We start from the raw sequence: 23,393 nt of genomic DNA on the forward strand, positions 1-23,393 counted from the left end.
ATCATTAAAACAAATTAGTCCAGTATGACGATAAGGTGCAGCAGTATAGATGGATAAAAGGTGCAGCCTAAAATTCGAGCTTAAAACTAGATAAAAATGTTAAAATTTGACAAGGCTTCTGGCGGGCAAACACAAATGCTGACGCATGCGCATGGCTTCTCGCATGGTGTAGGCATGTGGGATGACGTTTTGAGCAGGTGTCACAGACCATCTGGTTACTGCAGCTCTTGGATTGATGGCCAGGACTCAAGCAGCCGAAGCACAGTCTCTCACTCTGAATAAATTTGACTCTTTCAGCGACTGTTCTTTCAATGAATATATGACATTTGTGTAAGCTGTGTCCTATTTTCTTACAAAACACGCATGTGACTATGTTCCTTTCAGTGGTGTTAGTTGTGAAGATCTTGGCACCTAGAGTGTGGTTCTTGGTGGCTACTATGTTTTGGTTCTTGACCTTTGCTATATCATGTTCACTTTGCCGTACCTCATGAAAAGATGTTATAGGGTTGCACGCAATACTAGCTTCCATTGATAGGAATGTCACAAAATAACTGAAGCTTGGGAACTTTCTGTGTTGCAGTTGGTATTGTGTGGCCTGTCGGTTCCAACCATTAATTAACCAGTTGGGTAGTTTGGCAGCAAGCTTTTGGTTCTCGATTCCATCATTAAGAACATTTAGACTTTCATTGTGAGCCATGGCAGATTCACAACTGCGTAAAAAGTCCACAAACTTTATTAGCTCAGCACTCTCCTTTGAGGCTAATTTTGGCCAGGCATGAAGTTTGTCTCGGAAGGCCTTAGCGATTACAAAAGGCTCGCCATATCGTTCATTGAGCAGGTCCCATGCTGCGTAGTATGAATGTTCTGAATCAGTCAGAAAATAACCTTCTAAGGCCTCTTTAGCTGCTCCTCCAACATATTTCTGAAGGAAGAAGATTTTTACTGTAGTTGGAATATTTTTCCTCTCAATTAGTGTCTGAAAGGATGACTTCCAATGATTAAACTTGAGTGGATCCCCACTAAAGATTGTAGGCTCTGGAATGGGTAGCCTATTTGCTGATATAGCCTCAGCCAAAACTTTTCCACATGTCTTCCGACGCCGATCCTGACAGTATGAATCACTCAGAACTGGATCTAGCGGATACACCTCCGCCAATCAGGGAGGCCTTTCGAATGATAATTGAGCTGTTTGCCAACCAGGAAAAAGCAACCCAGGCTCTGGCTTCCAAGGCCGATGATCGGTACGCCCTCCTGGTTAGCACAATCCAGAATCGGGCTTCCAAGGCCGAGGATCGGTACGCCCTCCTGGTTAACCGGCTAGATCGTCTCGACAGACAGGAAGAAGCAATCCAGGCTCTGGCTTCCAAGGCCGAGGATCGGTACGCCCTCCTGGTTAACCGGCTAGATCGTCTCGACGGACTAAACCCTCCTGAGGGTGTCATTCTGCAGCCTTCCGCTCCTCCTGCCCAACGCACCGTCGTTCCGGAGGTTTCCAGACCTGCTACCCCCCCGGCTGCAGCGGCCGTTGCTTCTAGCTCTGCCGCTCGGCCGCCTCCAGCTCCTAAGCGCATATTCTGGGGGGGAGTTTGCGTCATCCCAGAGCAGGGGCAGCCACATTTGAGTCCCAGCAGCCATCTGTACCGTGATCTGATCGGCAGGGTTCGCATCACACCAGAGGAGAGGCAGCGCCGTTTGGACACCCGGAGCTGCCTGTACTGTGGTCGAGCCGGGCATTACCTCTCCTCGTGCTCCCGGCGTCCAGTAAGTGGTCCCACCGCTCGCCGGCCCGTGGTGCTCTCAGTGGATCAAGACTCTACGTGTCCAGCCCCGAAATCTGTATGGTTGGGCAGCGTCCCCTGCAGGACCCAGGAGTGGCAGTGTGTCTCCAAGAGGGTTAAGGAGTTGGAGAGGACTGTCGATCGTCTCATTGGGAAGTTCAATCACTGCCTGCAGATCAGCTCCGTCCCCCCGCAGGGCGCCTCTGAGTCTGCTGGCCCTGAGGCACAACCTGTGGACCTTCCCCTCGCCGAGTCTGAACCCGTACCTCAGCAGCAGCCAATTCCTGTCCTTGACCCACACGTAGGTTCCAGCTCCGTGCTGGGAGGTCCCCGTAGTGTCGTCAGCCCTCGGTCAAGAGCAAGAGCAAAGAAGAGGCGTTTAAAGGAGGAGACGGTGGGTGACCTCCCCAAACTACAGGTCGGGAGGGCAGGCCTCGCTGAGTCAGATCCCCCTGTGGCTCTGCCTTCGGAGACGGCGGCATTTGACCCTTTTGATGGTCTCCAGCCTCCCATGTTTGGATCGTGCCCCGGGGGATGGCCGGCTCCAGAGGATCCACCGGACCCGGTAGAAGTTCTGTCTACGTATCGGTCTATCTATGGCTTCGATATCCAGTATTAGGGAGGAGCACCTCCACTGTCCTACACCCCCTTTGGGGTCTGACCACCTGCATCTAACCACCTGCTGAAGAGCACCTCACTCTCCTACACCCCCTTTGGGGTCTAACCACGTGCATCTAACCACCTGCTGAAGAGCACCTCACTCTCCTACACCCCCTTTGGGGTCTAACCACCTGCGTCTAACCACCTGCTGAAGAGCACCTCCACCAGAGCCTGCGGATTTTCTGTCTCCCAGATGCCATCCTTGATGACCTCATTGGACGCCAGGTGGCGTCCGTTGAGGGGAGGGTACTGTTAGGATGACGTCATCATTCCTACTTTGACGTCGTCATTCCTACTATGATGTCATCGATCACTGATGATGTCATGATTCATAAGTTTCTTTCATGCCTTTCGCTGGTGATGTCATAACACAGGTGATGTCATATTCGGATCTATAAGGGCCTGTTCCTGCAGGTCCTCTCTAGTGATTCATAAACTAAGCTAGGATCACATCAACCTCTGCAACCTCTGCAACCTGCAACCTCTGCAACCTGCAAACTGCAACCTCTGCAACCGTTCCCAACCTCGAACAAGTGCAGCCCTAGCTATCAAGTTCCACAACCTCCCCACTTCTCAAGACTTACCAAGTTTACCGTGGCCCTCAACTATCCGCGAATAGATCCACATGTCTTCCGACGCCGATCCTGACAGTCTTTTGATTGAGGATGTATGAGAGCGAATGGAATTAACCTTAGCTGGAGTTGAACTACTAGAGATTGAAGATGCGAATACAGAGTTAGCATCAGGCCAAATCAACTCCTCACTTGTTCCTTGAATTTGAGACTGAGCATTCTGTACAACAATACTGGTGACTGATGTGCACTTGTCCAGCTTGCGGCGCATGTCATGAGCAGGGCTGTCAACACTTCGGTATTCATCATAAATAGTATTCAGTTCAGCTAATTCCCTTTGAATAGTGCCGATGTGCTCTTGTAGGATGTTACTGGGATCCTGTTTTACTACTGATTTTTTAGCCACCTTAGTTCCTTCCAGCGTTCATAAATACTGTCAAAACGAAGTAGTATCCCTTTTGTTTTTTCTTCGAAGTACCTTTCCTTTTTCTGTTAACTCATTTGACAGCCAGCCACTTTTGGAGAACGGACGCTCCCAGTGCCAGAGTTTCAGAGCGTTTTCAGTGATTTCTCGAGGCCCACAGAATATTGTGTGATATTACTATGTAAACACCGAACACGCACAAAGAACGATGAGACTCTATTGTATCAGCAGCAAAAAAAAGTTTATTGATATCATTTTCCGTTCTTTAGTTATCAGCCGGAGAAGATAGGTCAAAAACAGCAAAAACAGGCGTTTCCATCTACAAGCTGAGATATTGAGCCTTTTGTGAAATGAAGCATTTCAAGCAAATCACTGACTCTGAAGCTAATATTTTCTGACCTGAAACATCTGAACAGTAATTTCCTTCAATATAACAGCACCCCCACCCCCCTCTACTGCAAACTCCTCCTCCGTGGGTGTGTCTCTGGTGGCTCTGCTCGCTCTGAGTGCTGCGTGTGTCAGGCGAGTCTCTGCTGCCTGGATGGCGGCCGCTCGTCGGGGGAGTCTGGATCGGGCTCGCTCGTTTCTGGGGTTTCGGTTGTGAGCTGGGATGAAGCTGCGTCCGTTTCTGGGCTTTCTGCTGCGCGTTTCAAAGTGTGCTGCACCCAGAGTCTATTTTCGGAGCCCCCCACCGTTGTGCGCCGGCTCCCAGCGCGGCAGCGAAAAGCCAAACCATTCTCATGTCATGAGAATGGTTTCATCACGGCTTTTTCTGCTGTTTTTACTCAACTTTCTCTAATCTGGAGAGCACTGTCGCCACCTAATGGGTCGGTAAAATAGGTTATACACATTCAACATGCCCCAAAATTTTACAGGAGATATATTAGGCTTTGATCCACGTCCCACCGTCAAAAAACGCAATTGACGACAATCGTCGTCAATGGCACTCTACGTTACTAAACGAATTGACGACGATTGTCGTCATTGGCACTCAATGAGTTAATACGCGGGGTCTTTCACTTCTACGAAGCTGTTCAGGCTGTACTGGTGGGTCTACAATGATAGACTCATCTGTTTGTTATTGCTCTTGTTCTTCTATGGCAGCTAGTTCTTGTTCTTGTGACATTTTAAATTATTTGGAAATTTCCTGTAGCCTACAGCAGTGGTTCCCAACCTACGGTACGCGTACCGTAGGTGGTACTTGCGCCCCCTGCTAGTGGTACTTGGAAGGCTCTGTGGAAAAAAAAAAAAAAATTGTGCAAAATCCATGGTGGTCATTAGTAGTAGTTTTCAAACATGTGAAAGTGAAATAATAATAATAAGTATTAATATTATTGGCAGTGTTTCTCAAGGTAGGTGGTACTTGCGCCCCCCCCTGCTGGTGGTACTTGATCCCTGGAATCCCAATGTTTAAATTATGAAATAAACCCAACGTTAAAATCAATTGTAAAACATGTTTATCTATCAAAATAATGAAATTGAATGAAAATAAACTTGTGATCATTGAAATTGAGGTTTATTTTGTTGTCTTGAGATTTAGAAACAAATATTTGTTTCTGACGGACACTATACCTGTTGCGCATGCACAATTACCTGCCCGCCCCGCATGGTTACACAAGTGGTGAACAAAGACGAGGAGGGATGCTAAAGTGGATCAAAACGGGAGGGAATCGTAAAAGAGCTGTAGTAGAGGAGAGCAGCAACGATGAAGCACAAGGAGGTGAAGACAGCAGTCAACCCAGCACAAGTGCAGCTGCTGCAGGTTGCACATAGGCTGCAGGTTGGAATAAATTTGCCTCCTGCGTGAACTGTGCATAGCTGAATAGACTGTATTTTAACGTCGGTCATATGGTGGTACTTGGAGAGCCAACTACTTTCTCAGGTGGTACTTGGTGTAAAAAGGTTGGGAACCACTGGCCTACAGCATATAATTAAGTTGTCTCACGTAATAAGAAACTTTTCACAAAAATACTCAAGTGAATAGGCTAACTAAATTAGATCACTGTCAAAGAAATCAACCCTAATTATAAAGGCTTTGAAATGTTAGTCAATTACAGTAGGCAAAGTGTCCTTAATGCAACATTTCAACTTGCATAGAAATAGTTGACCATGATAGAAAACGTCCCTTTGAATGTCAATTTACTTAAACGTACACAAATATTTCTTTATTCTCCAAAGTAAACAAATGCCTTTCTTCAAATAAATAATATAGTCACTATAAAACCAAGTAGACTACCAAAAACAATTAGCTCCTTATATCTTGTGAAACAGCTGTTTTTGTTATAGGCTACACACAGTCCCTTGTAGTTTTTCAATCCTTGTGTCACCTTCAGAACACAAACTTTAGTGTCTGGCTTATGGACGTTTCATGAGAAAACTGATGAACTTGTGTGTCCTTAACAGCAGGCTTATCTGTATGTCCCGTCTTGATGAGCTGTCGGCACCTCCTCGATGGGCACGCAGAATGAGGAAAGTCTCAGCAGGTCTGAGTTTGACTGTGGATTTGGGGATGGTGGAGAGCAGCTCAATAAATCCATCTGTAACAGAAGAACCGTGGTCACTTACTGGAGGGAGTGATAGTCGAACTCACTGGCTGCACACAACTGAGAGGGAATGAGTTGTGAGAATGGCTTGACCAAAGAATGAAAGAATAAACTTCAAAAACATAAATCTTCCAAAAACTTCTTCTTAAAGGCCGGCTTTTCCGTGGGGGATATGAATATATATTAAATCTCACGCCCCTAAGGTTTTCGAATCCGTTGAAATTTTTGAAATTGGAGGTTTACTCACAGAGATATCAACCGAAATCCACTCTGCGCCATAAAACTCAAAGAAGAAGAAGAAGAAGGCTTCGACATAAAAACATTTAGTAGAACTAGAAATAAATCGAAAATAAAATTGCCTCCAAATTGCACCAAATTTAAATGGTTGTATATATGTCGGGAGATGTCTTCATAAAAAAAAATTCATGCATTTTAAGGCATTTTCGTAGGAGTTACGCGCATCTGATGTTGTAACTATTTTCTGTAAAAATGTGTAAAAACGGGTACATTGCTCAGCGTTGATTTCGTTACTTCAACCCACCTACTACTAGATGTAAAATTTGACGAGCTTTCCAATGCCGCCAGTCCCGTGTCTATTAGTGCTTCCGTTCCCGAGATATGGTCTCTTTGCAAGGAACTATGGGAAGCTAATATTAGCTACAGCAAGCTAGGCGGTTGAAAAAGATGGCTGCCTTTTCGTTTTTCTTCAGACCTCTGAAGGGGCGTGGAGGACCTCTAGAGGCGGGACCAGTCTAGATACCCCCCAGTCGGAGTCCTATTACCTTCTTGGTGGTGCAACCCCTGTTTGGAAAGCCTAGAATCGCCTATTCCTGTATGTAACAGTGAAACTATATAAATATAATAATTCTTCTACATTCTCTAATTGTGATAACTTCTTGTAAGTGAAATAGGCTAATGCTGACATTTATCAATTCATGAATTTGCTAAGTGGACTCCTACCAGAACCCTACCAAGGACCTCTGGTGGTCCCTGGACCTCACTTTGAGACCCACTAATCGTGTTCTTCATCTCAAATGACTCACAACATGGGCATTTACGGATTGGAAAAAGCAAAAAAATTCTAGCCCACAAAGTCCCCCCCCCCCCCCCCCCCAACGTGATCCGCCCTCCCGCTACAAAAGAAAACAGAAATATTAAGCCAGGATGTGCTAGCACAGCTGGATGAAGCAGTTCATAAGACACCATGCATATGCTTAGCTGTAGATGAGTCTACTGATGTGTCTGACAATGCCCAGCTGTTAATTTATGTAAGGTTCTTCAACAAGGAGAAAAAAAGAGTTCTGTGAAGACCTGTTAGGTGTGACATCCCTTCACACCAGTACAAGAGGAGAGGACATCTACCTGGCCATAAAGGAGATGTTAACCAAGAGGGGAATAGAGCCAAAACAAGTGATTTCCATTACCACAGATGCCCTGCCATGGTAGGGAGAGAGAAAGGAGCTGTGGCAAGAATGAAAAAGGACAGTCTTGAGCTCATCTCTTACCATTGCATCATTCATCAATCAGTCCTGTGCTCCAGCCTGTCAGATGAGTATGCTGAGGTGATGAACACAATGATGAGAATGATTAACTTTCTTAGGGCATCCTCTTCTCACCAGCATCGCCTGCTCAGGGAATTCCTCAGAGAAGTTGAAGCAGATGCTGATGATCTTCTGCTCCACAATAATGTAAGATAGCTCAGCAAAGGCAAGGTGTTGGAGCACTTTTGGTCCATCTGACAGGAAATCACAGCTTTTTTGGCACAGCTGAAGAGCCAGAAGGCCACATCATTCTCTCTCTTTTTGGAAGATGAGAAGAAGATGGATATTGTAGCTTTTTTGGTTGAATTAACTCAATTTAAAGCTACAGGGCAAGGACAATTCAGTTTGTGACCTGATGACAGAGGTCAACTCCTTTCAGAGGAAACTTGAGGTGTTCAATTAAGACCTGCAGGGAGACTGTGCACACTCCACAACAGTGCAGAAACAGGTCCACGGAGAGGGAGATGTTTCTCATTTTGTTGCCTTTGTTGACAAGCTGATTGTAAACTTCAGCAAGTGTTTCGACAGCTTCAGCCTTGGACAGCAGCTCACCCTGTCCATTCCTCATCAAAGATGTCAGGGGGTTCTCAAAGGAAGTCACACAGCACTTCAAGTGGGCAAATGCTGCTCTCCAGATGCAACTGATCGATCTCCAGGCAGACATGGCCTTGAAAGAGTTTTTTGGTGGAACTGACCATGCCACTTTCTGGCTCAAACTGGTCTCAGAGACAGCTTTCCCAGGCCTGAGGAAAGTAGCACTGTACATCTTAACCATGTTTGCTCCACATACAGTTGTGAGACAGCTTTCTCCACTATGAACATCATCAAAACCAAATATCGTTCCAGGCTCACCAATAAACACCTCCACATGTGTATGAGAATGGCTGTGACACCATTCCAACCCAGATTTTAGATATTGTGATGAGCTCAGCATGGTTCACTTTTGAAAAATGTGAAAAACCAAAGAAATTGGATTCATGTTTTTTATAGGTTCGCTGTATAACCAGGGATATGATCTAAAATAGAAAAACATTTCAGCTCTACCTTAAATGCTTGAAATAATTAGTCTGTGGTTATGTGTTAAGAGTTTTGAAGCATTTTCTGAAGATTGTGATAAAAAAAATGATTTATGCTTCGAAAATCATAAAAGTGGTCATCATTTGTGAAGAGTATCAGTGTCCCTGAACACAAAGTTTGCTGTTTCATACACTTTTGCAGCAAGCTTATTTCAAGCATCATCATCTTCATCATCATCAGTATATAAAAGTGAGCTAGGGTTTCTCTGTCCCACTAATGACATCATCAGTGATGTCATAAATCCACACACACAGACACACACGGCTATAGTTCACTGATGATGTCACTGATGACATCACTGATGATGTTGTCATACATAGGCATTGGGACATCACTGATGATGTCATCAGTGACACACTGTGGCGATCGCCCAATTTCTAATAATAATAACAATCATGTTTTCTGCCAGCAAACAGTTTCCCCTCATCTCCATACACACACCCCCCAGTCTGTCAACCAGTGAGATGGCTCTAACTTACCCGCTTTGAGAGAGACCAGCCCCGGTATGTGCCTTTAAGTATGCATGAGACCCAGTATGGCCACCCCTGCCAGTCATGAAAAAGCAGCGAGAAGCTCTGGCTGATCCTGACGTTTAGTCCGTTGCCTTACCACAGGCATTTTCCCCGTGAAAGTCCGCGTTATAATCCGTGTGCCCTCGGGAATCTGGTGTCTGGAATCTGGCCATCTCCTCTACTCTGTGCTTTCCTCTCGTCTCGTCACGTCACCTCTCTTCGCATCAACAGTCCGGTAAACTGAATCCACTGACAGCCGTGAGTTGTTGGAGAGCGTTGATCATTTGCTAAACGAGACCTGACCTGACTATACTTTTCTTTATTGACTTGCTTCTTGTTTTCTGCGGGTTTGGAGTGTGTGGAGTACTTCCTTGTTTTGTTTCTATTTGGAGAGTAACCGCGAAATCCCGGAGTGGAATTATTTTTGTTAAGGGAAAAACTGTACTCGTTCCACTGGATTGAACTGAACTGACTTGATTACTCGAAATCCCGGAGTGGACTATGTGTGTTTGATGAACTTTTCATGCCTTTGCCTTCATTCTAATAATAATCCGAATGTCAAACTGAGTTGCTGGTGTTGTGTGAATTTATTGCATTGTTTCATTCCCTTGAATTTGAGTGTTTATATTGCTGTGTGTTGCATTTATGGTTGGTATTTAATCTTTATTGTGCATTCAAATAACCGGGTTAAGGGTTCATGTGTTTTTTTACATGTATCCTTTGTGGGGTTTTGACACTGACAAACTATTTGACTGGTCAAACCGCTACAACACACACACGAGAGCAAGAGGGGGAGAGAGAGGGGGAGAGACTGAGGGAGAGTAGCCTCAGCTCTCAGTCTTAATCCGTTTCACTACTGTAAGACTGAGAATATTACTATTTAAATATTTTCATAACGTTAGGTGGTGCTGTTGGAAGCCTTGCATCGGAGAACCAATCATGAGTATTGTGGGCGGGCCTGCTTTCTGGGGGCAGTGACTCTCATGCAGAACAGGTGCTGTCGCGTTTGCGGAGAAACATATTAATCACTTAGAAACAAACATAACCTGTTAATAGGACGTGTTTCATCCGGCCGCGGCGGCAAGAGGTCTTCCCCCCCAGCGATAAGCCCGACTCCCGAGGCTACGTTACAGAGCCTGCTGATGACTAAACGGACCACTTCCGGGTAGGAAAAATTATTGTAAAATAAACAACAGGTATAAACTCTCTTCGCAGCACATCAGTGTCGTGCTCTATATTGGAACTATGAAACATTGCATTGGCACTACCAAATAAAATTCTAATAATAAATGTAGGCGTGTCTGCTGCTGGCATCATCAGTGATGCCATAAGAGCAATTGTATGTCATCAGTGAGTGATGTAATCAGTGACGCGAAGTTGTGCAATTGTGCCCGGCACATGCCAATAGAGCAGGCGAGGCCACGCAGCAGCCGAGTCTGAGAGCAAAAGGATTGATTGATTGCTTATTGTATCTGTACAATAATGATCTATGGCTGTCTCATTTTTAGGGATAGATAACATGTATTTTGTCTTGTGACCAGACCAAGGTTGTATTGTCTCTTATGAAAGATCAAGGTTGAGCTTGTGTAGCTAATGGAAATGTCCTGGGCTAAATGGAACTTCTGTGAGCAGTGGAAACTTACTGGCTTCTAGGTGGGGGGCTGATGTTTGACTCTATCATGAGGAGATGCCTTTGCTCGTGGTTCACTCATGACTGTCTTTTCTGGGAGTGAGACCCGCTGTGCGCACAGTGGAACTTTTTCATGGAATAAAATCCTCCTTATATTCATTTTAAAACGAGCAACTCATTATTGAAGAATCAACAAAGCATTTTAGACATTTTACAATTACACCAGCTGCGGGCGAGGCTGAAGTTGAGCAATTGTGCACTGAGTGATGTCACTCGAGCACTCCAAGATGTGATCAGTGATGGTCACTCGAGCAATTGTGATGTCATCAGTGATGTGAAGTTGGACAATTGTGCATGCCAATAGAGCAGGCGGGCAAGGAAGTGCAGCAGGCGAACTGCAGGGCACGTGAGGTCGCACAGTGCCCGAGCCTAACCAAAATCCCCATACAAAAATCCCATCCTGCTTCAGCTACGAACCGGCTGCAAAAACATTATGAATGGTGGTGAACGGCAAGAGACGATATATAAAGACACTATGAAACTCACATTGCACGTTTTGTATTACAGTGAACAGTCATAGTAATAGTATCATGCAATATGCTCTACAGTGGACAGTTATGGAAAAATGCAAGAGCGCTGTAGTAATTGTGTCAATATAATGTTGTTTTTGTTTCAAAGCGAGAGGCGTGAACCAGTCCGAGGCACAGCCGAGGACCGGTTGCTTCCGCGAAGTCCCTTAAAAAGTGATAATGGACACCTCGAAGTGCATTAACCCGCTTATACCGTGGTCACTTGCCAAAGAAACAAAACAAGACCATTAATTTATATTTCCATGCATTTTGCAATCAAAATGTAGTTTTCATAACCTTGAATATGAGTTGAGAAACGGCGAGACAAAATAGTCCCATCGGCTGCTCAAGATTAGACTATCATTGGATAAAATGGCTGCTTAGTGCCTGCTGCACCTGGCGCAATTCTAGAGTCAACCTAACTAATAATTTGGCCAATTGTAGCCTATGTAACAACATACAAAATGAAACGGCAATGTCTAAGAATGCAACGCCATGTAACTGGGTCGTTTAAACTCGCATTCCAGGGAATTGCGTTAACGTCTGCGGGTCTTATAAGACGTAAATGGCGCGAGGCAGGAGTAAACTGAAAACTATCTGCTCTCAGTATGTTGGAGTCTAGGTATGTTTTGTACAAGGACGTCTCTCAGTGTGTTGCTGTTAACTCCCCATTTCGTTGTTTTCTTTTTGTTGATCTCGTCTTTTTCCTCTTTGACTTGATTTGTATCAGTGATAAGAGGCAAGCGTGCGCTCTCCCAGAGCGCCTAGCTGCTGCTTGCTGCAAGTTGTAAACAGAGCGTTTGACAGTTGACAGCTGAGAGCCCGGCTTCTGTCAGCTGACCAGAACGAAAATCTGATTTCTAAATAGCCATTATTTTAATAAACTGAGCACTCAGGGGTAATCTAAATAGTTACTTTGACCGACTACATTTTTTTCTAAACTTATAAAAGTGCCATATTAAGCGTTAACGGTGGTATAAAGCTCAAACGGCCGGGCTCGCCTCCGCAGGGCGCAGCTCGCCCCCGCTCAGCTTGCAGAGGCACGTGCGCGTCACTTAATGGCTCAGAGCCGGCTTCTGTCAGGAGAGGGAAATCTCTGAAACGAAAATCAAAATTGTAAATAAGTTATTTTTGATAAACTGAGCACACAGGGGTGATTTAAATAGTTACTTTGACCTTAACACATTGAGTGCCAAGGACGTCTGTGGACGTCCTAAAAAAAAGTAACGAGGAGTGCCAAGGACGTCTGTGGACGTCCTAAAATCATAATTCATATTATTCCATAATTCTGCTGTTTAAGGTCGTACCTAGCCAGTGAGCATGAATCCCTTCAAGGGATCACACGGCGCCACCTTAAACATCGTCACAGGAGCTGCTCCACTCACCTCAGATCCTTTACTTTGTACAGGAGACAGCGGAGAAAGCCGTGATCAAAGTGGAAACCGATGCATGCTTTCTGCCAGAGCCGTATATATTGCTCTGTCTACAGCGGAGAGTGGGCTCGGCTGCATCCGCGCTCACAACTGAGCTCTTATGCTTCTATCTATCTCCACACGATTTCCTAGAAAGCCAGCATCCGAAGCCGAACGGCCAAGCCTTTTCGTTCAGTCGCGTTTGCCAGCGCGCATCATTTCCTTGATGGGCGCTGGGATCTGTCCGGGGCAAAAACGGAGTCGAGAAAACAAACTCTGTGCGTGTGGGAGGAGCCCGCAGCTCAGAGGTGGAGAGGAGGGGGGGGGGGGGGGGGAGAGGGTGTGTGGCACACAGGCTGCACAGAAACCACACCACACGCCACCACATCAGAAAACACCAGCCAGAGTCAGTGAATGTGCTCGAAATTAGAGTGCAAAAGGTATTCATAAAAGGGACTATATCTTGGAAAGTTAAAAAAAACGACAGAAAACCCTTGAAAGTGCACTTTTTTGAGAGGCTGTCATTTCATAATGGAACTGTCTAGAAACAAAATTTCTTCTTTGGAAGAAGCAGGAGTGTTCATTGTTTCATTAAAGTCCAGCCCCGTTAATATAGCCATAATAGAAAAAATTCTATAGCTGTTTTCAACTGAATGGAAGTGAATCTGGCACAGGCTCCAGACAATTTTACTGAAGCGCTGTGGCACTCAATGTGTTAACGGGGGTATAGAGCTCAAACTGCTCTCTTGATAACTCTGTTGAAACTATGGCGCATTGATATGAATGGTGAACAGACCATTTGGCTGAACGACTTTACCAACTGTACATTATCACTTTTTAATGGACCCCTTGCAGCCAATCAGAATCGAGTATTCACCCAGACCATGGTATAAGTTGTGTTAATGTCATTGCTGTAATGGCAGAATATCTCTCCGGGGAAGTACCCCCCCCCCCCTTCCCCCCCAAGGGCTTAAAATTCACTTTGCAAACTGGGGGGGAATTCCCCCTTATGTTCTTCGGATAGGGGGGATTTATAGACTTTGGGGGTTTTTTTTCAGCCGATACGATAACCGGTAAATATCTGCTTCTCCTATCCGATAACAGATACGATACCGAATAATAATTTCACATTTTTGTTTTTACTTAACCTGTAGTTTATGCACACCTGGGGTATTATAATATGAGTGTTTTAGTAAAGTGTATCACTCAATACCAAAAATAAAGGCTTTAATACAACCGGAAGCCTATCGCTACGTTCACACAGGGCACCTACGCCTTGCCTTGCCTCAACCCATGCCTACAGACCTTGAGCTGCGCGTGAACCTATCACACGTTTTTGCGATCACACTGCACGCCTATTCCACGTTCACCTGAGCCGAGTCACAAGCGTCTCTCCTCTCTCCCGAGTGTTTTTTTTGGTCACGTGTGAAATCGGATATATTTAATGTGCTATTGATGCTGGATATGTATGGGTGACTGCTGTCATAGAGAACTGGATGCTGTTGTACTAAGTGGATTAACTTTTCATTGTCCATCTTGCTTCTTCGGTCGCTATTCTCTCTCCTGAAGATTTGTTTACCGTCGGGAGAAAGTCCCACGTGATAGCCACCCGTCAATCACTCTCTCTCTCTCTCTGCTCAACATTGTTGTAGTAACACCATTTTATTTTGAAATTCAGTTGACTTTGTCATTTTTCACGGATATTGTCGCGTTTTTCCTTCATGGCTTGACAGAAGAAGTCTGCCTTCACGCGCCTAGTCGGCTTGAAAATAGAACTTACGCCTAAACGATAAAATCGGCGCAGGTCAGGCAAGGCGTGGGTACACGCAAGTTTCACACTGAGGCGCCCTGTGTACACAGCCTCATTGACTAGAAAGGACGCCTATTTAAAAGCGTGGGTAAAGGCAAGGCATAGGCAAGGCTTGGGTGCCCTGTGTGAACGTAGCCTATGGCTGCTGCTTAGTCTCCAGATAAAACACAATGACAAAAGACATAGTAATTCTTAGACTCTTATTCAGGGATGCAAAGTCATGGATAGTTAAAAAGGTGACAGATACCAGGGCAGACACAAAATCATTCACTTAAGTGCCCTATTTTGGGATGAAAAAGGTGACTCACTGTTACCTAAAGGTGACTAGTTTGCATCCCTGCTTATTCTTATTCTTATTCGCTTCAGGTTATATTATTTTAGTACGGCCATTTTCTCTTTGCAAATGAGGCAGGCGGCATTCCCTTTGAACTCCACAACAAAACAATCACTCTCTCACTTCTCCTGAAACTGTCTGTGCTCGTCATCAACCTTTCTTTTGCCTTTTGACAGCGACATGTTCACTTCTCAACAAAAGACAACATTTTAGCATGCAAATGTTTTTCTTTCCACTTGGTTTTTCACTCGGGTGAACCAAATCACCAGGCCGCTGGCCTGGAATGTAAAGCTGTGTTGCCAGATACTGCTGACGGTTTCCAGGACAAAGAGTTCAAAACCCGCCAAAATGCACACAAAACCGCCCAAGGAACTGCACATACATGGGAATTTATCTGGCAACCCTGGTGTGAAGAGTGTCCACACGCTGTCAGAGTAAAATGATTGATTGACTGCTTATTGATTGATTGTTGATCATTGTAGACTTTGTTTAATTATGATCTAGCTGACATGCATAGCTCACATCTTAGGCACTCACTTTGAGTGTCTCTTCTGCTGGGAAGCAGTTTGTTATGTCAAAAAGGTGCCCCACCTGGAGAGGAGGGGATAACGTAGTGTTTTGTCTTCATGGGAAACATCCCATGGAATTGTACCAGTCACCAGTCATCGGAGGGAGGGGGCTGGGGCTGACTATATTTGACATGTAATGTTTATGTTCTTGGCACACTGACTTTGATATATTCATGCTTCCTTGTTTTGCTCAGGAGTACAAAAAAACTTTAACTGGCGATTTTTTACATTTGTTGTCTGCCCAGCCCACCACACAACAGCTTTTAGCTATGTTTAATTCAAGGAAAATGACGCTGGTGTGTGGAAATGAACGGAGCTTTTCCCCCGTGATGGGCGGGACCTATTTCATGCAGTGTCTCTATAGAGTGTACTCACTCGTGCAAGGACAGAGAGAGATGGAGAGAGCTTATTGACAGATCGTCTGTGGTGCCAACGACCCTCCGGGTTATGAAGATAAATAGCCTATGTCCATTGTCCAACAAGTTTTCTCAATTAATTTCCCTCTTTGCGATGTGATAAAAGTTTCTCAGTGAGTTATAGTTGATTGCCTCACTGAATTATCTGCTAATACCCAATTTTAGCAGCATAATTTGATGTCCTGGCATGGCAAGGCTGTGCGTAATGACATATCCAAAAGGAATTTAACTTTGCACTGTGCTGCGCAGCACGGAGATTATAGTGCGCTTCAGCGCAGCGAGGTATTTAGCGCGTAAGAGGTCCTTTTCAAAGCTCTTAGCGCAAAGTAATTGCACGCTGCTGACGATAGGATAATGCCATCTATCCTCACATTTTAGCCTGCTTTGGAATGTGGCATCCCTATGCCCAGTACAATTATAACAGGCATGCGCTTGTGCGGGTATCTTGCATGTTGCCTTCAGATGCATTGTAAAAAAAAGAATTGCAATTCGCATGCATTTGCCCATGTGTGGTCTAGAGGATCTGAGGGGTCTAGAGGATCATAGGATACAAGTGTAACCGAGGTGAATCAGTGTTGATTCCTCGTGAGTCCAGTGTGGTAGGGAGTGGATTGGTTAAACTCACTCCCCACTATAAAGGCAAGTTAATCAGCTCCACCAAGGGAGCTAGCTCTCTTGGTGGAGTGGTTAGTGCCTTTGACTCCCAAGCCGAAGGTCGGCGGTTCGTATCCACCCCTGGGCAAGCCCTTAACTCATTGAGTGCCAGCCACTTTTGGAGAACGGACGCTCCCAGTGCCAGAGTTTCAGAGCGTTTTCAGTGATTTCTCGAGGCCCACAGAATATTGTGTGATATTACTATGTAAACACCGAACACGCACAAAGAACGAGGAGACTCTCTTCTATCATCAGCAAAAAAAAGTTTATTGATATCATTTTCCGTTCTTTAGTTATGAGCCGGAGAAGATAGGTTGTTTTGAGCAAAAAGAGACGTTTCAAATTAGAAGCTGAGATAATTAGCCTTTTGTGAAATGAAGCATTTCAAGCACATTCACTGACTCTGAAGCTAATATTTTCTGATGTGACACCTCAAAAATAATTTCCTTCAATAAAACAGTGAAAACAAAGGAATTTTGTTTGGCAAAATAATATTTTTTAGCTGCAACCAGCAGCGCTGGCCCCTGCGTGCGCTGCTGGATGCAGCTTCTTGCTGGATGCAGCTTCTTGCTGGTCTTGATTTACTGCTGGTGGGCATCAGATATTCTAGCTTGTGTTGCCAATCCTGTCCTGCTGTCTGGGTCTGTCTGGGTCGGTGTTGTATGCTGCCCTGCGTGCCCCACCCCCCCCACCCCTCAACTGCAAACCCCTCCTCCGTGGGTGTGTCTCTGGTGGCTCTCTGCTGAGTTTGCTCTGCACTGAAAAGTGCGCTACATCCAGCTTTTTTACAGCGTTCCGCGTGTATTTGTTACCGGCTCCCATCGCTTCCAGTTGAGAATAATAACAACTCCACAACTAATCATGCGGATGGGCTATCGCAGCGGACACGGAGGGGCTCAATTGTGGCAGCAGATTGGCTGCTGTTCACAGGCACAGCTAACGTTATGCTTCATGCATATCGATGCATACCGATGCGATTTCCGTTTCCCCATGACTTCTTCTCTCTTTTTTCCTCGCCTTTCTCTAATGTGGAGAGCACTGTCGCCACCTAATGGGTCCCTAAAATAGCTTTTACACATTCAACATCCACCATACTTTCACAGGAGATGGATCTGGCTTTGATCCACGTCCCACCGTCAAAAAACGCAATTGACGACAATCGTCGTCATTGGCACTCTACGTTAGTATTCGAATTGACGACGATTGTCGTCATTGGCACTCAATGAGTTAACATGGGTTGCTGCAAGTACCACCTACACAATGCCGTTACACTAGCATATCTGACAGGTACTCAGGTGCAAGGCTGTTGAGTGATTTAAAAACCAAGAGGAGAATGTTAAAATCTATTGTGAACTTGAAGTGAAGGGACCTCAGGCAAATCGCCCGGTAGGTGGTGGTGGTGGTGGGAGAGAAACAATAACACTAGTGTGTTTAAAATGAGATATTCCTCTAAATATGGCTAAAAAAGATCCAAACATGCAAAAGGGAAGAGGCCCACTGAGAATGGTCCGCCCCCTCTGAAAAGAGAGGGTGACTCCACCCCCTCGGTGATATGTATAATTAAGATGTGTTGATTTCTGTTATGTACCTTGTTATTTATTATTTATTGTATTGTTGTTTTGTTTGTGCTGGCAACCTGCCCTGGGACTGCAGATGGAAAATAGCAATTTGCTATAATCTGGTGCAAAGCATCTTTTCTCTCTGACATCAATGTTATCTTTTGGTCCCTGACAAATAACCTAAAGTAAAACTAATCAGAACGTGGTCCAGAGTCCCCACGGTCATGGTCCGCCGCATGTCCGGGTTGCTCCAGATGAATGATTTTTGGTTTTTCAAAGACAGAAAAGTGGATTTTATGCAATAATTTGGAAGCGGCCACTATTTATTTAGAAGAAGAGGATGTTAGGCGTCGGATAGCGTCTTCACTTCAGGTTTCTGCTGTGGTTAAAGTGTTTAATTGTGATTAAAACAACTGTTATTATGATTATTACTATTATTATGACTAGGATTATTATCATTGTGATTATCATCATCATCATCATAGGTATATTCATTCAGCATAAAGTTATTGGTATGCTTGTTCTCAGCTCTGTTTTGATAATAACTGATTCTACATTAAATCTGTCATCACAGACTTGTTAACTGTAGACTCTCACAGACTCACTGTGAAGTCGTGGCCTCAGCTCTGAAGTCCAACCCCTCCCATCTGACAGAGCTGGACCTGAGTCGGAACAAGCTGGAAGATTCATCAGTGGAGCTGCTGTCTGCTGGACTAGAGAGTCCACACTGTCGACTGGAGACTCTGAGGTCAGTTCTTTGTTCATTAATAGATGTTATCTGAATAGCATGCTGACATTTAATTTAAAGAACACAGGAGCTGGAGATGAGCACCCAGATACTTCAGGTGAGGTGCAGACTGTCTGAAGAAGGCATCATGTGAAAAGATGGAGAACTGCACACTCTGTTATGCTTCTATATTTAAATCAAATTGTGACCTGATGTTTCAACACACTGTGCCTTCATCAAGGTCACAAAAAGTGTAGACTTTACAGCCTAACTTAAGAGATAAATAAGGTTCAGCTGGTGCAACAGTTACCCTGGTCTCAATGAGGACTTTGAGCTCTCATCATACTTATAGCCATGGCCTTAGTCCTAACATTTAGCCATTGTTCTCTCTCCTTTGATTCCCAATGCTCTTTCCTCAAAAACACTGTATTGCTCATGTGGTTTCGTCATTGGTTTTACTGTATTTTTATTGTTTTATTGCATCTGTAGTGATGGTGTCATTTGGTTGACTCGCTACATTTTAATGTTTGTTTTCTGGATTTCTCTGTGTGTCATCACACCCTGAAGAAGGTGCAAGCCGACACGTGTTGGTGTATTTTAATGATTCAAGCACATTAAATTTAAGCCTTTTACATTTTCAAACCTCCTTGAGTGCCTGCCATTTTTATGCCCTTTTGGTTATGAGTCTTCCTCTCCATTTGATTAATTTTCCTTTCCAAGAGCACCGGTGGTTTGAGGGACTCAAAACAATATTTTCTCTCCCCAGAATGGCGAAAGCGGCAGGTCATGCCTTCACCATCCTGGGAAAAAAAGATATCGCCTACAGTTTTCGAGGCTAGCAAGCTAGGTAGCTACCAATTGTTTTCTAAGAGGCGGAGTGTTTCGGGGATGCTGCTCTAGCTGTGGTATATGCTAAATACCACAGCTGTGAACCAATCAGATTGCTTGATTTGAGAGAGCCCTTTTATAATTCATAGGGCTCTATCTTCCCAACGGCGGTAATTTTGCATTAGCGCCCGTTTTGCGCTGGAATAGCGCCGCGCAAAGCCTTAATTGTGGGCGTGTCGGCCCGCTGCACTTCACGTCATCTCGCCGCACATCTCCGTATAGGCGTGTTTATGCCCAAAAGCATTGTGGAGGTGTGGTCATGCCCATAAAACCACAGCGTCATGTCAGCAGCTTCCTCCTTCACTGAGAGTAGAGTGAGAGAGAGAAAGAGGGAGAGAGAAAATATACTATAGCCTAGATGGGGAGAGGGAAAGAGAGGGAGAGAGAGATGTGAGGCTGTCATGCATAGAAATCAAATAATGTGCTCATGCGCACCTGTGAATCACCTGTGTATTATTGCCATTTCACACGCTGAAAACAGGCTGCTGCCCAAACGTCTGTATGCTTATGCCTTTTTGGGCTCTCTTCTATCTCCGCTGCAGTAATATACTGCCTGCGTAATTACGCAGCGTACTGAGAGCCGCAATGAGTGATGCTGCTCTATTTTAAGAAGTTGAATTTCCACCAGCGCACATTTTATTAATCAGCTATTTTCCATTTGTTTCTATTAATATAGGCTACAACGAATCCCACCAATTTAGTCATGTCCCCTTGGCGCACATAAAGACACATGCTTCCGTCACTGTCTGCTTGATGGCGAGAGGGACTTCAGCTGCCATCCGCGCTGTGGAGAAGCTGGTCTTACATGCGTGCCATTGCAGTGAAAGAGGTTACTGTACTGGCCGGACACATGTGTTGTGTGAAAAACTGTTAGCTGTTGAGCTCCCCCGCTGCAGGGGGAGTGGATGAGGCCTGTCTGGACTCTGTCAGAGGAAAGAGACTCCACAGACTTTGTGTGAAAATAGTCAACAGAGACAGGCTGAGCAGCAGGCCGACACCCCGTGGAGGACCAGCCTCGGGGTGGGGTCGGAGGTCAAGCCTGCATGGACCACACTGTCCAATAAGGGGCCGTTGACAAAATAGTCCGGGGACTTACAGTGGAGGGTACTACATGGGGCACTGCCAGTCAATGCTTTTGTCTCTGTGGTGAACTCTGATGTGAACAGTGGCTGTCCTTTCTGTGGGGTGAGAGAGACAATATGTCACTGCTTCAGAGACTGTGTGAGGCTTAGGCCTCTCTTCAACCTGCTGACTTCTTTCTTTACTTTTCTTGCTGCTGTTTTGACTCTTTCTGTCTTTATTTTCAGTTTCCAGTGAAGCAAGAGCAAACAGAGGATGGGCTATATAGTAAATGTCTTGCTGGGGCAGCAAAGATGGCTGTGTGTCTTAGCAGGAAGAGGAAATAGATGCAGACGTCTAAGTAGGCCTTGTAGTCTTGTTGAAGGCTCTGGTTAGGGTGAGAGTAACCATAGACTTTGAGAAGTACAAAAGGATGCAGGACATGGGAGTGTTTCAGAGCAGCTGGTGTCTGGGGGAAGCTGTGTGCAGGCTGGAGGGAGGAGAGCTGCTTTTTAACACACAGCTGGAATGAGGAGGGCTTGACAGTGTGTATGATTGTCCATGACTGATCTGTTTTGTTTTGATTGGTGTTGTTTTGTTGAGTTTTTTGGGGGGGTTCCATTGGTTCTGATTTTGTGTTTTGTGAAACTTGTTTGTCCTCTGCCATGATGTACATGTCTTAGGTAGAGGTTTCATTAAAGGCTTGTTAAAACTCAAACTCTCCTGCCCTCTGCTGGTGAGTAATTACGCTGAGGAAAGACAGAGATCTGGGTCGTGCCCTTTGGGTAAAAAATAAATAAAAATAAAACTGGTAAATAGAAATGTGTTTGGCACGGGGAATTGACAACACTGAAATTCTGATTACAGGGACACAAACATCTTTTTTGCAAGTATAGGCTACAATGTCCAAGTTTGTTATTTATTTGTTAAGTTATGGAGGCAGGTTGCAGAGACACTCTTAAAACAGGTGGAGGTCTGGGTTTGTCACTTGTCTTTGTGAATCCTAACACACTGTCACTCAATGATGTTGCAGCCTTTTATAGAGGTCTGCTAAGAGTATGATGACTGATGAAGGTGCTGAGAGCGGTGCCTCTCAGCTCGGTGGAGTGGCTGCTGGAGGAGCCTCTGGTTTTTGGGGCGAGGCTGGACATCACCACAGCAGCCACCCCAGGACTTTCTGGGACCCTAAAGGCAGCCAAGGTGGTTACCCTGGGGCACCTGGTGGGCCTTGCAGGGAAATACATCATTGAGGCCGGGGTGGTGGCTGAGCGGCTGGGCGTGAGATCGATGCGAGTGGCTGGACTGATGCTTGGTCGGTACAGGAGTGCCTGACTGTAGAGGACTGGAAGCTGTTGCAGGAAGGGGACAAATGTCTTGCAAATGTCTTGTTGGGGCAGCAAAGATGGCTGTGTGTCTTAGCAGGAAGAGGAAATAGATGCAGACGTCTAAGTAGGCCTTGTAGTCTTGTTGAAGGCTCTGGTTAGGGTGAGAGTAACCATAGACTTTGAGAACTACAAAAGGATGCAGGACATGGGAGTGTTTCAGAGCAGCTGGTGTCTGGGGGAAGCTGTGTGCAGGCTGGAGGGAGGAGACCCGGGCTGCGTTCCAATACCCATACTTGTACTTCTTTCTTGTAGTATGTACTGCCGCTGCCCTCACAAAGTATGGATTGTAGTGTGTAGCATGCATGCAAAATGCAGCTCAGTCAGTGCGACGTAACTCCAGTAGGTGGCGGTAATGCACAAAAAGTTGTTTGCCAACCACCATAAAACATTAGAAGAAGAAGAACTTCCGCTGCGCAAAGGATTGTGGGGAAGTTTGGCTGGCGCAGCATGCATCGATGCATACTCCGAAATAGGAGCTGATGTAGTACAACATCCTGGTACTCTTGGCATACTGCATCTGACATACTATGTATTGGGACATACTAATTCTTTTTTTGCCTACTAAATAGTATGGAAGTATGGGTATTGGAACGGGGCCCTGCTTTTTAACACACAGCTGGGATGAGGAGGGCTTGACAGTGTGTATGAACTCAAACTGTCCTGCCCTCTGCTGGTGAGTAATCACACTGAGGAAAGACAGAGATCTGGGTCATGCCCTTTGGTTAAAAAAATAAATAAAATAAAACTGGTAAATAGAAACGTGTTTGGCACAGGGAATTGACGAGCCTGAAATTCTGACTACAGGGACACAAACATATTTTTGCAAGTAGGCTACAATGTCCAAGTTTAGCTCTGTGTGTTGAGCTGAGTGATGCCACTCTTTCAAGTGGAAGTTTGTTCCACCAGCCACAAATTTACATTCTCATCTTTTTTTATTTGTTTCTGCTGATTGATTTTATAGTGAAGAAAAGCCTCCACTCACTAACTCACTCTTCAGTCTCTGCTTGTTTATTGAAGCAGCAGCATGTTGTCTTTCATATTAATGAGTGCTGGTTGGCTTCAGCTGCTTTCAGTTGACTTCACCATTTTAGAAACATGTACATTTAAAACCTCCACAGCTCTGAGTGGATTATGAAACATGGTTTCAACCAGGTTTTCTATACAGGACTGTTTTATTTTATATCTACATGTTTTATTCTTTATTCAGATTGAGTGGCTGCAGCTTGTCAGAGAGCAGCTGTGCTTCTCTGCTCTCAGCTCTGAAGTCCAACCCC

General features: G+C 45.1%; 1 protein-coding gene across 1 annotated transcript in view; it reads left to right on the top strand.

Annotated features, from left to right (window-relative positions):
- The window catches only part of LOC310798079 (protein NLRC3-like), a gene marked incomplete at both ends in the record, with an annotated part of 176,331 nt that overhangs the window by 151,653 nt on the left and 1,285 nt on the right, over nt 1-23,393 (top strand). Inside the window, 2 exons of the mRNA XM_083660573.1 lie at nt 18,635-18,808; nt 23,327-23,393. The exon at nt 23,327-23,393 is cut by the window's right edge and continues 110 nt beyond it. Coding sequence (XP_083516699.1) covers nt 18,635-18,808; nt 23,327-23,393 — 241 coding nt within the window. The remainder of the gene's footprint in view (nt 1-18,634; nt 18,809-23,326) is intronic.

This window comes from Poromitra crassiceps (assembly GCF_964638095.1).
Source record: "Poromitra crassiceps genome assembly, chromosome: 2".
NCBI classification, from domain to species: Eukaryota; Metazoa; Chordata; class Actinopteri; order Beryciformes; family Melamphaidae; genus Poromitra; species Poromitra crassiceps.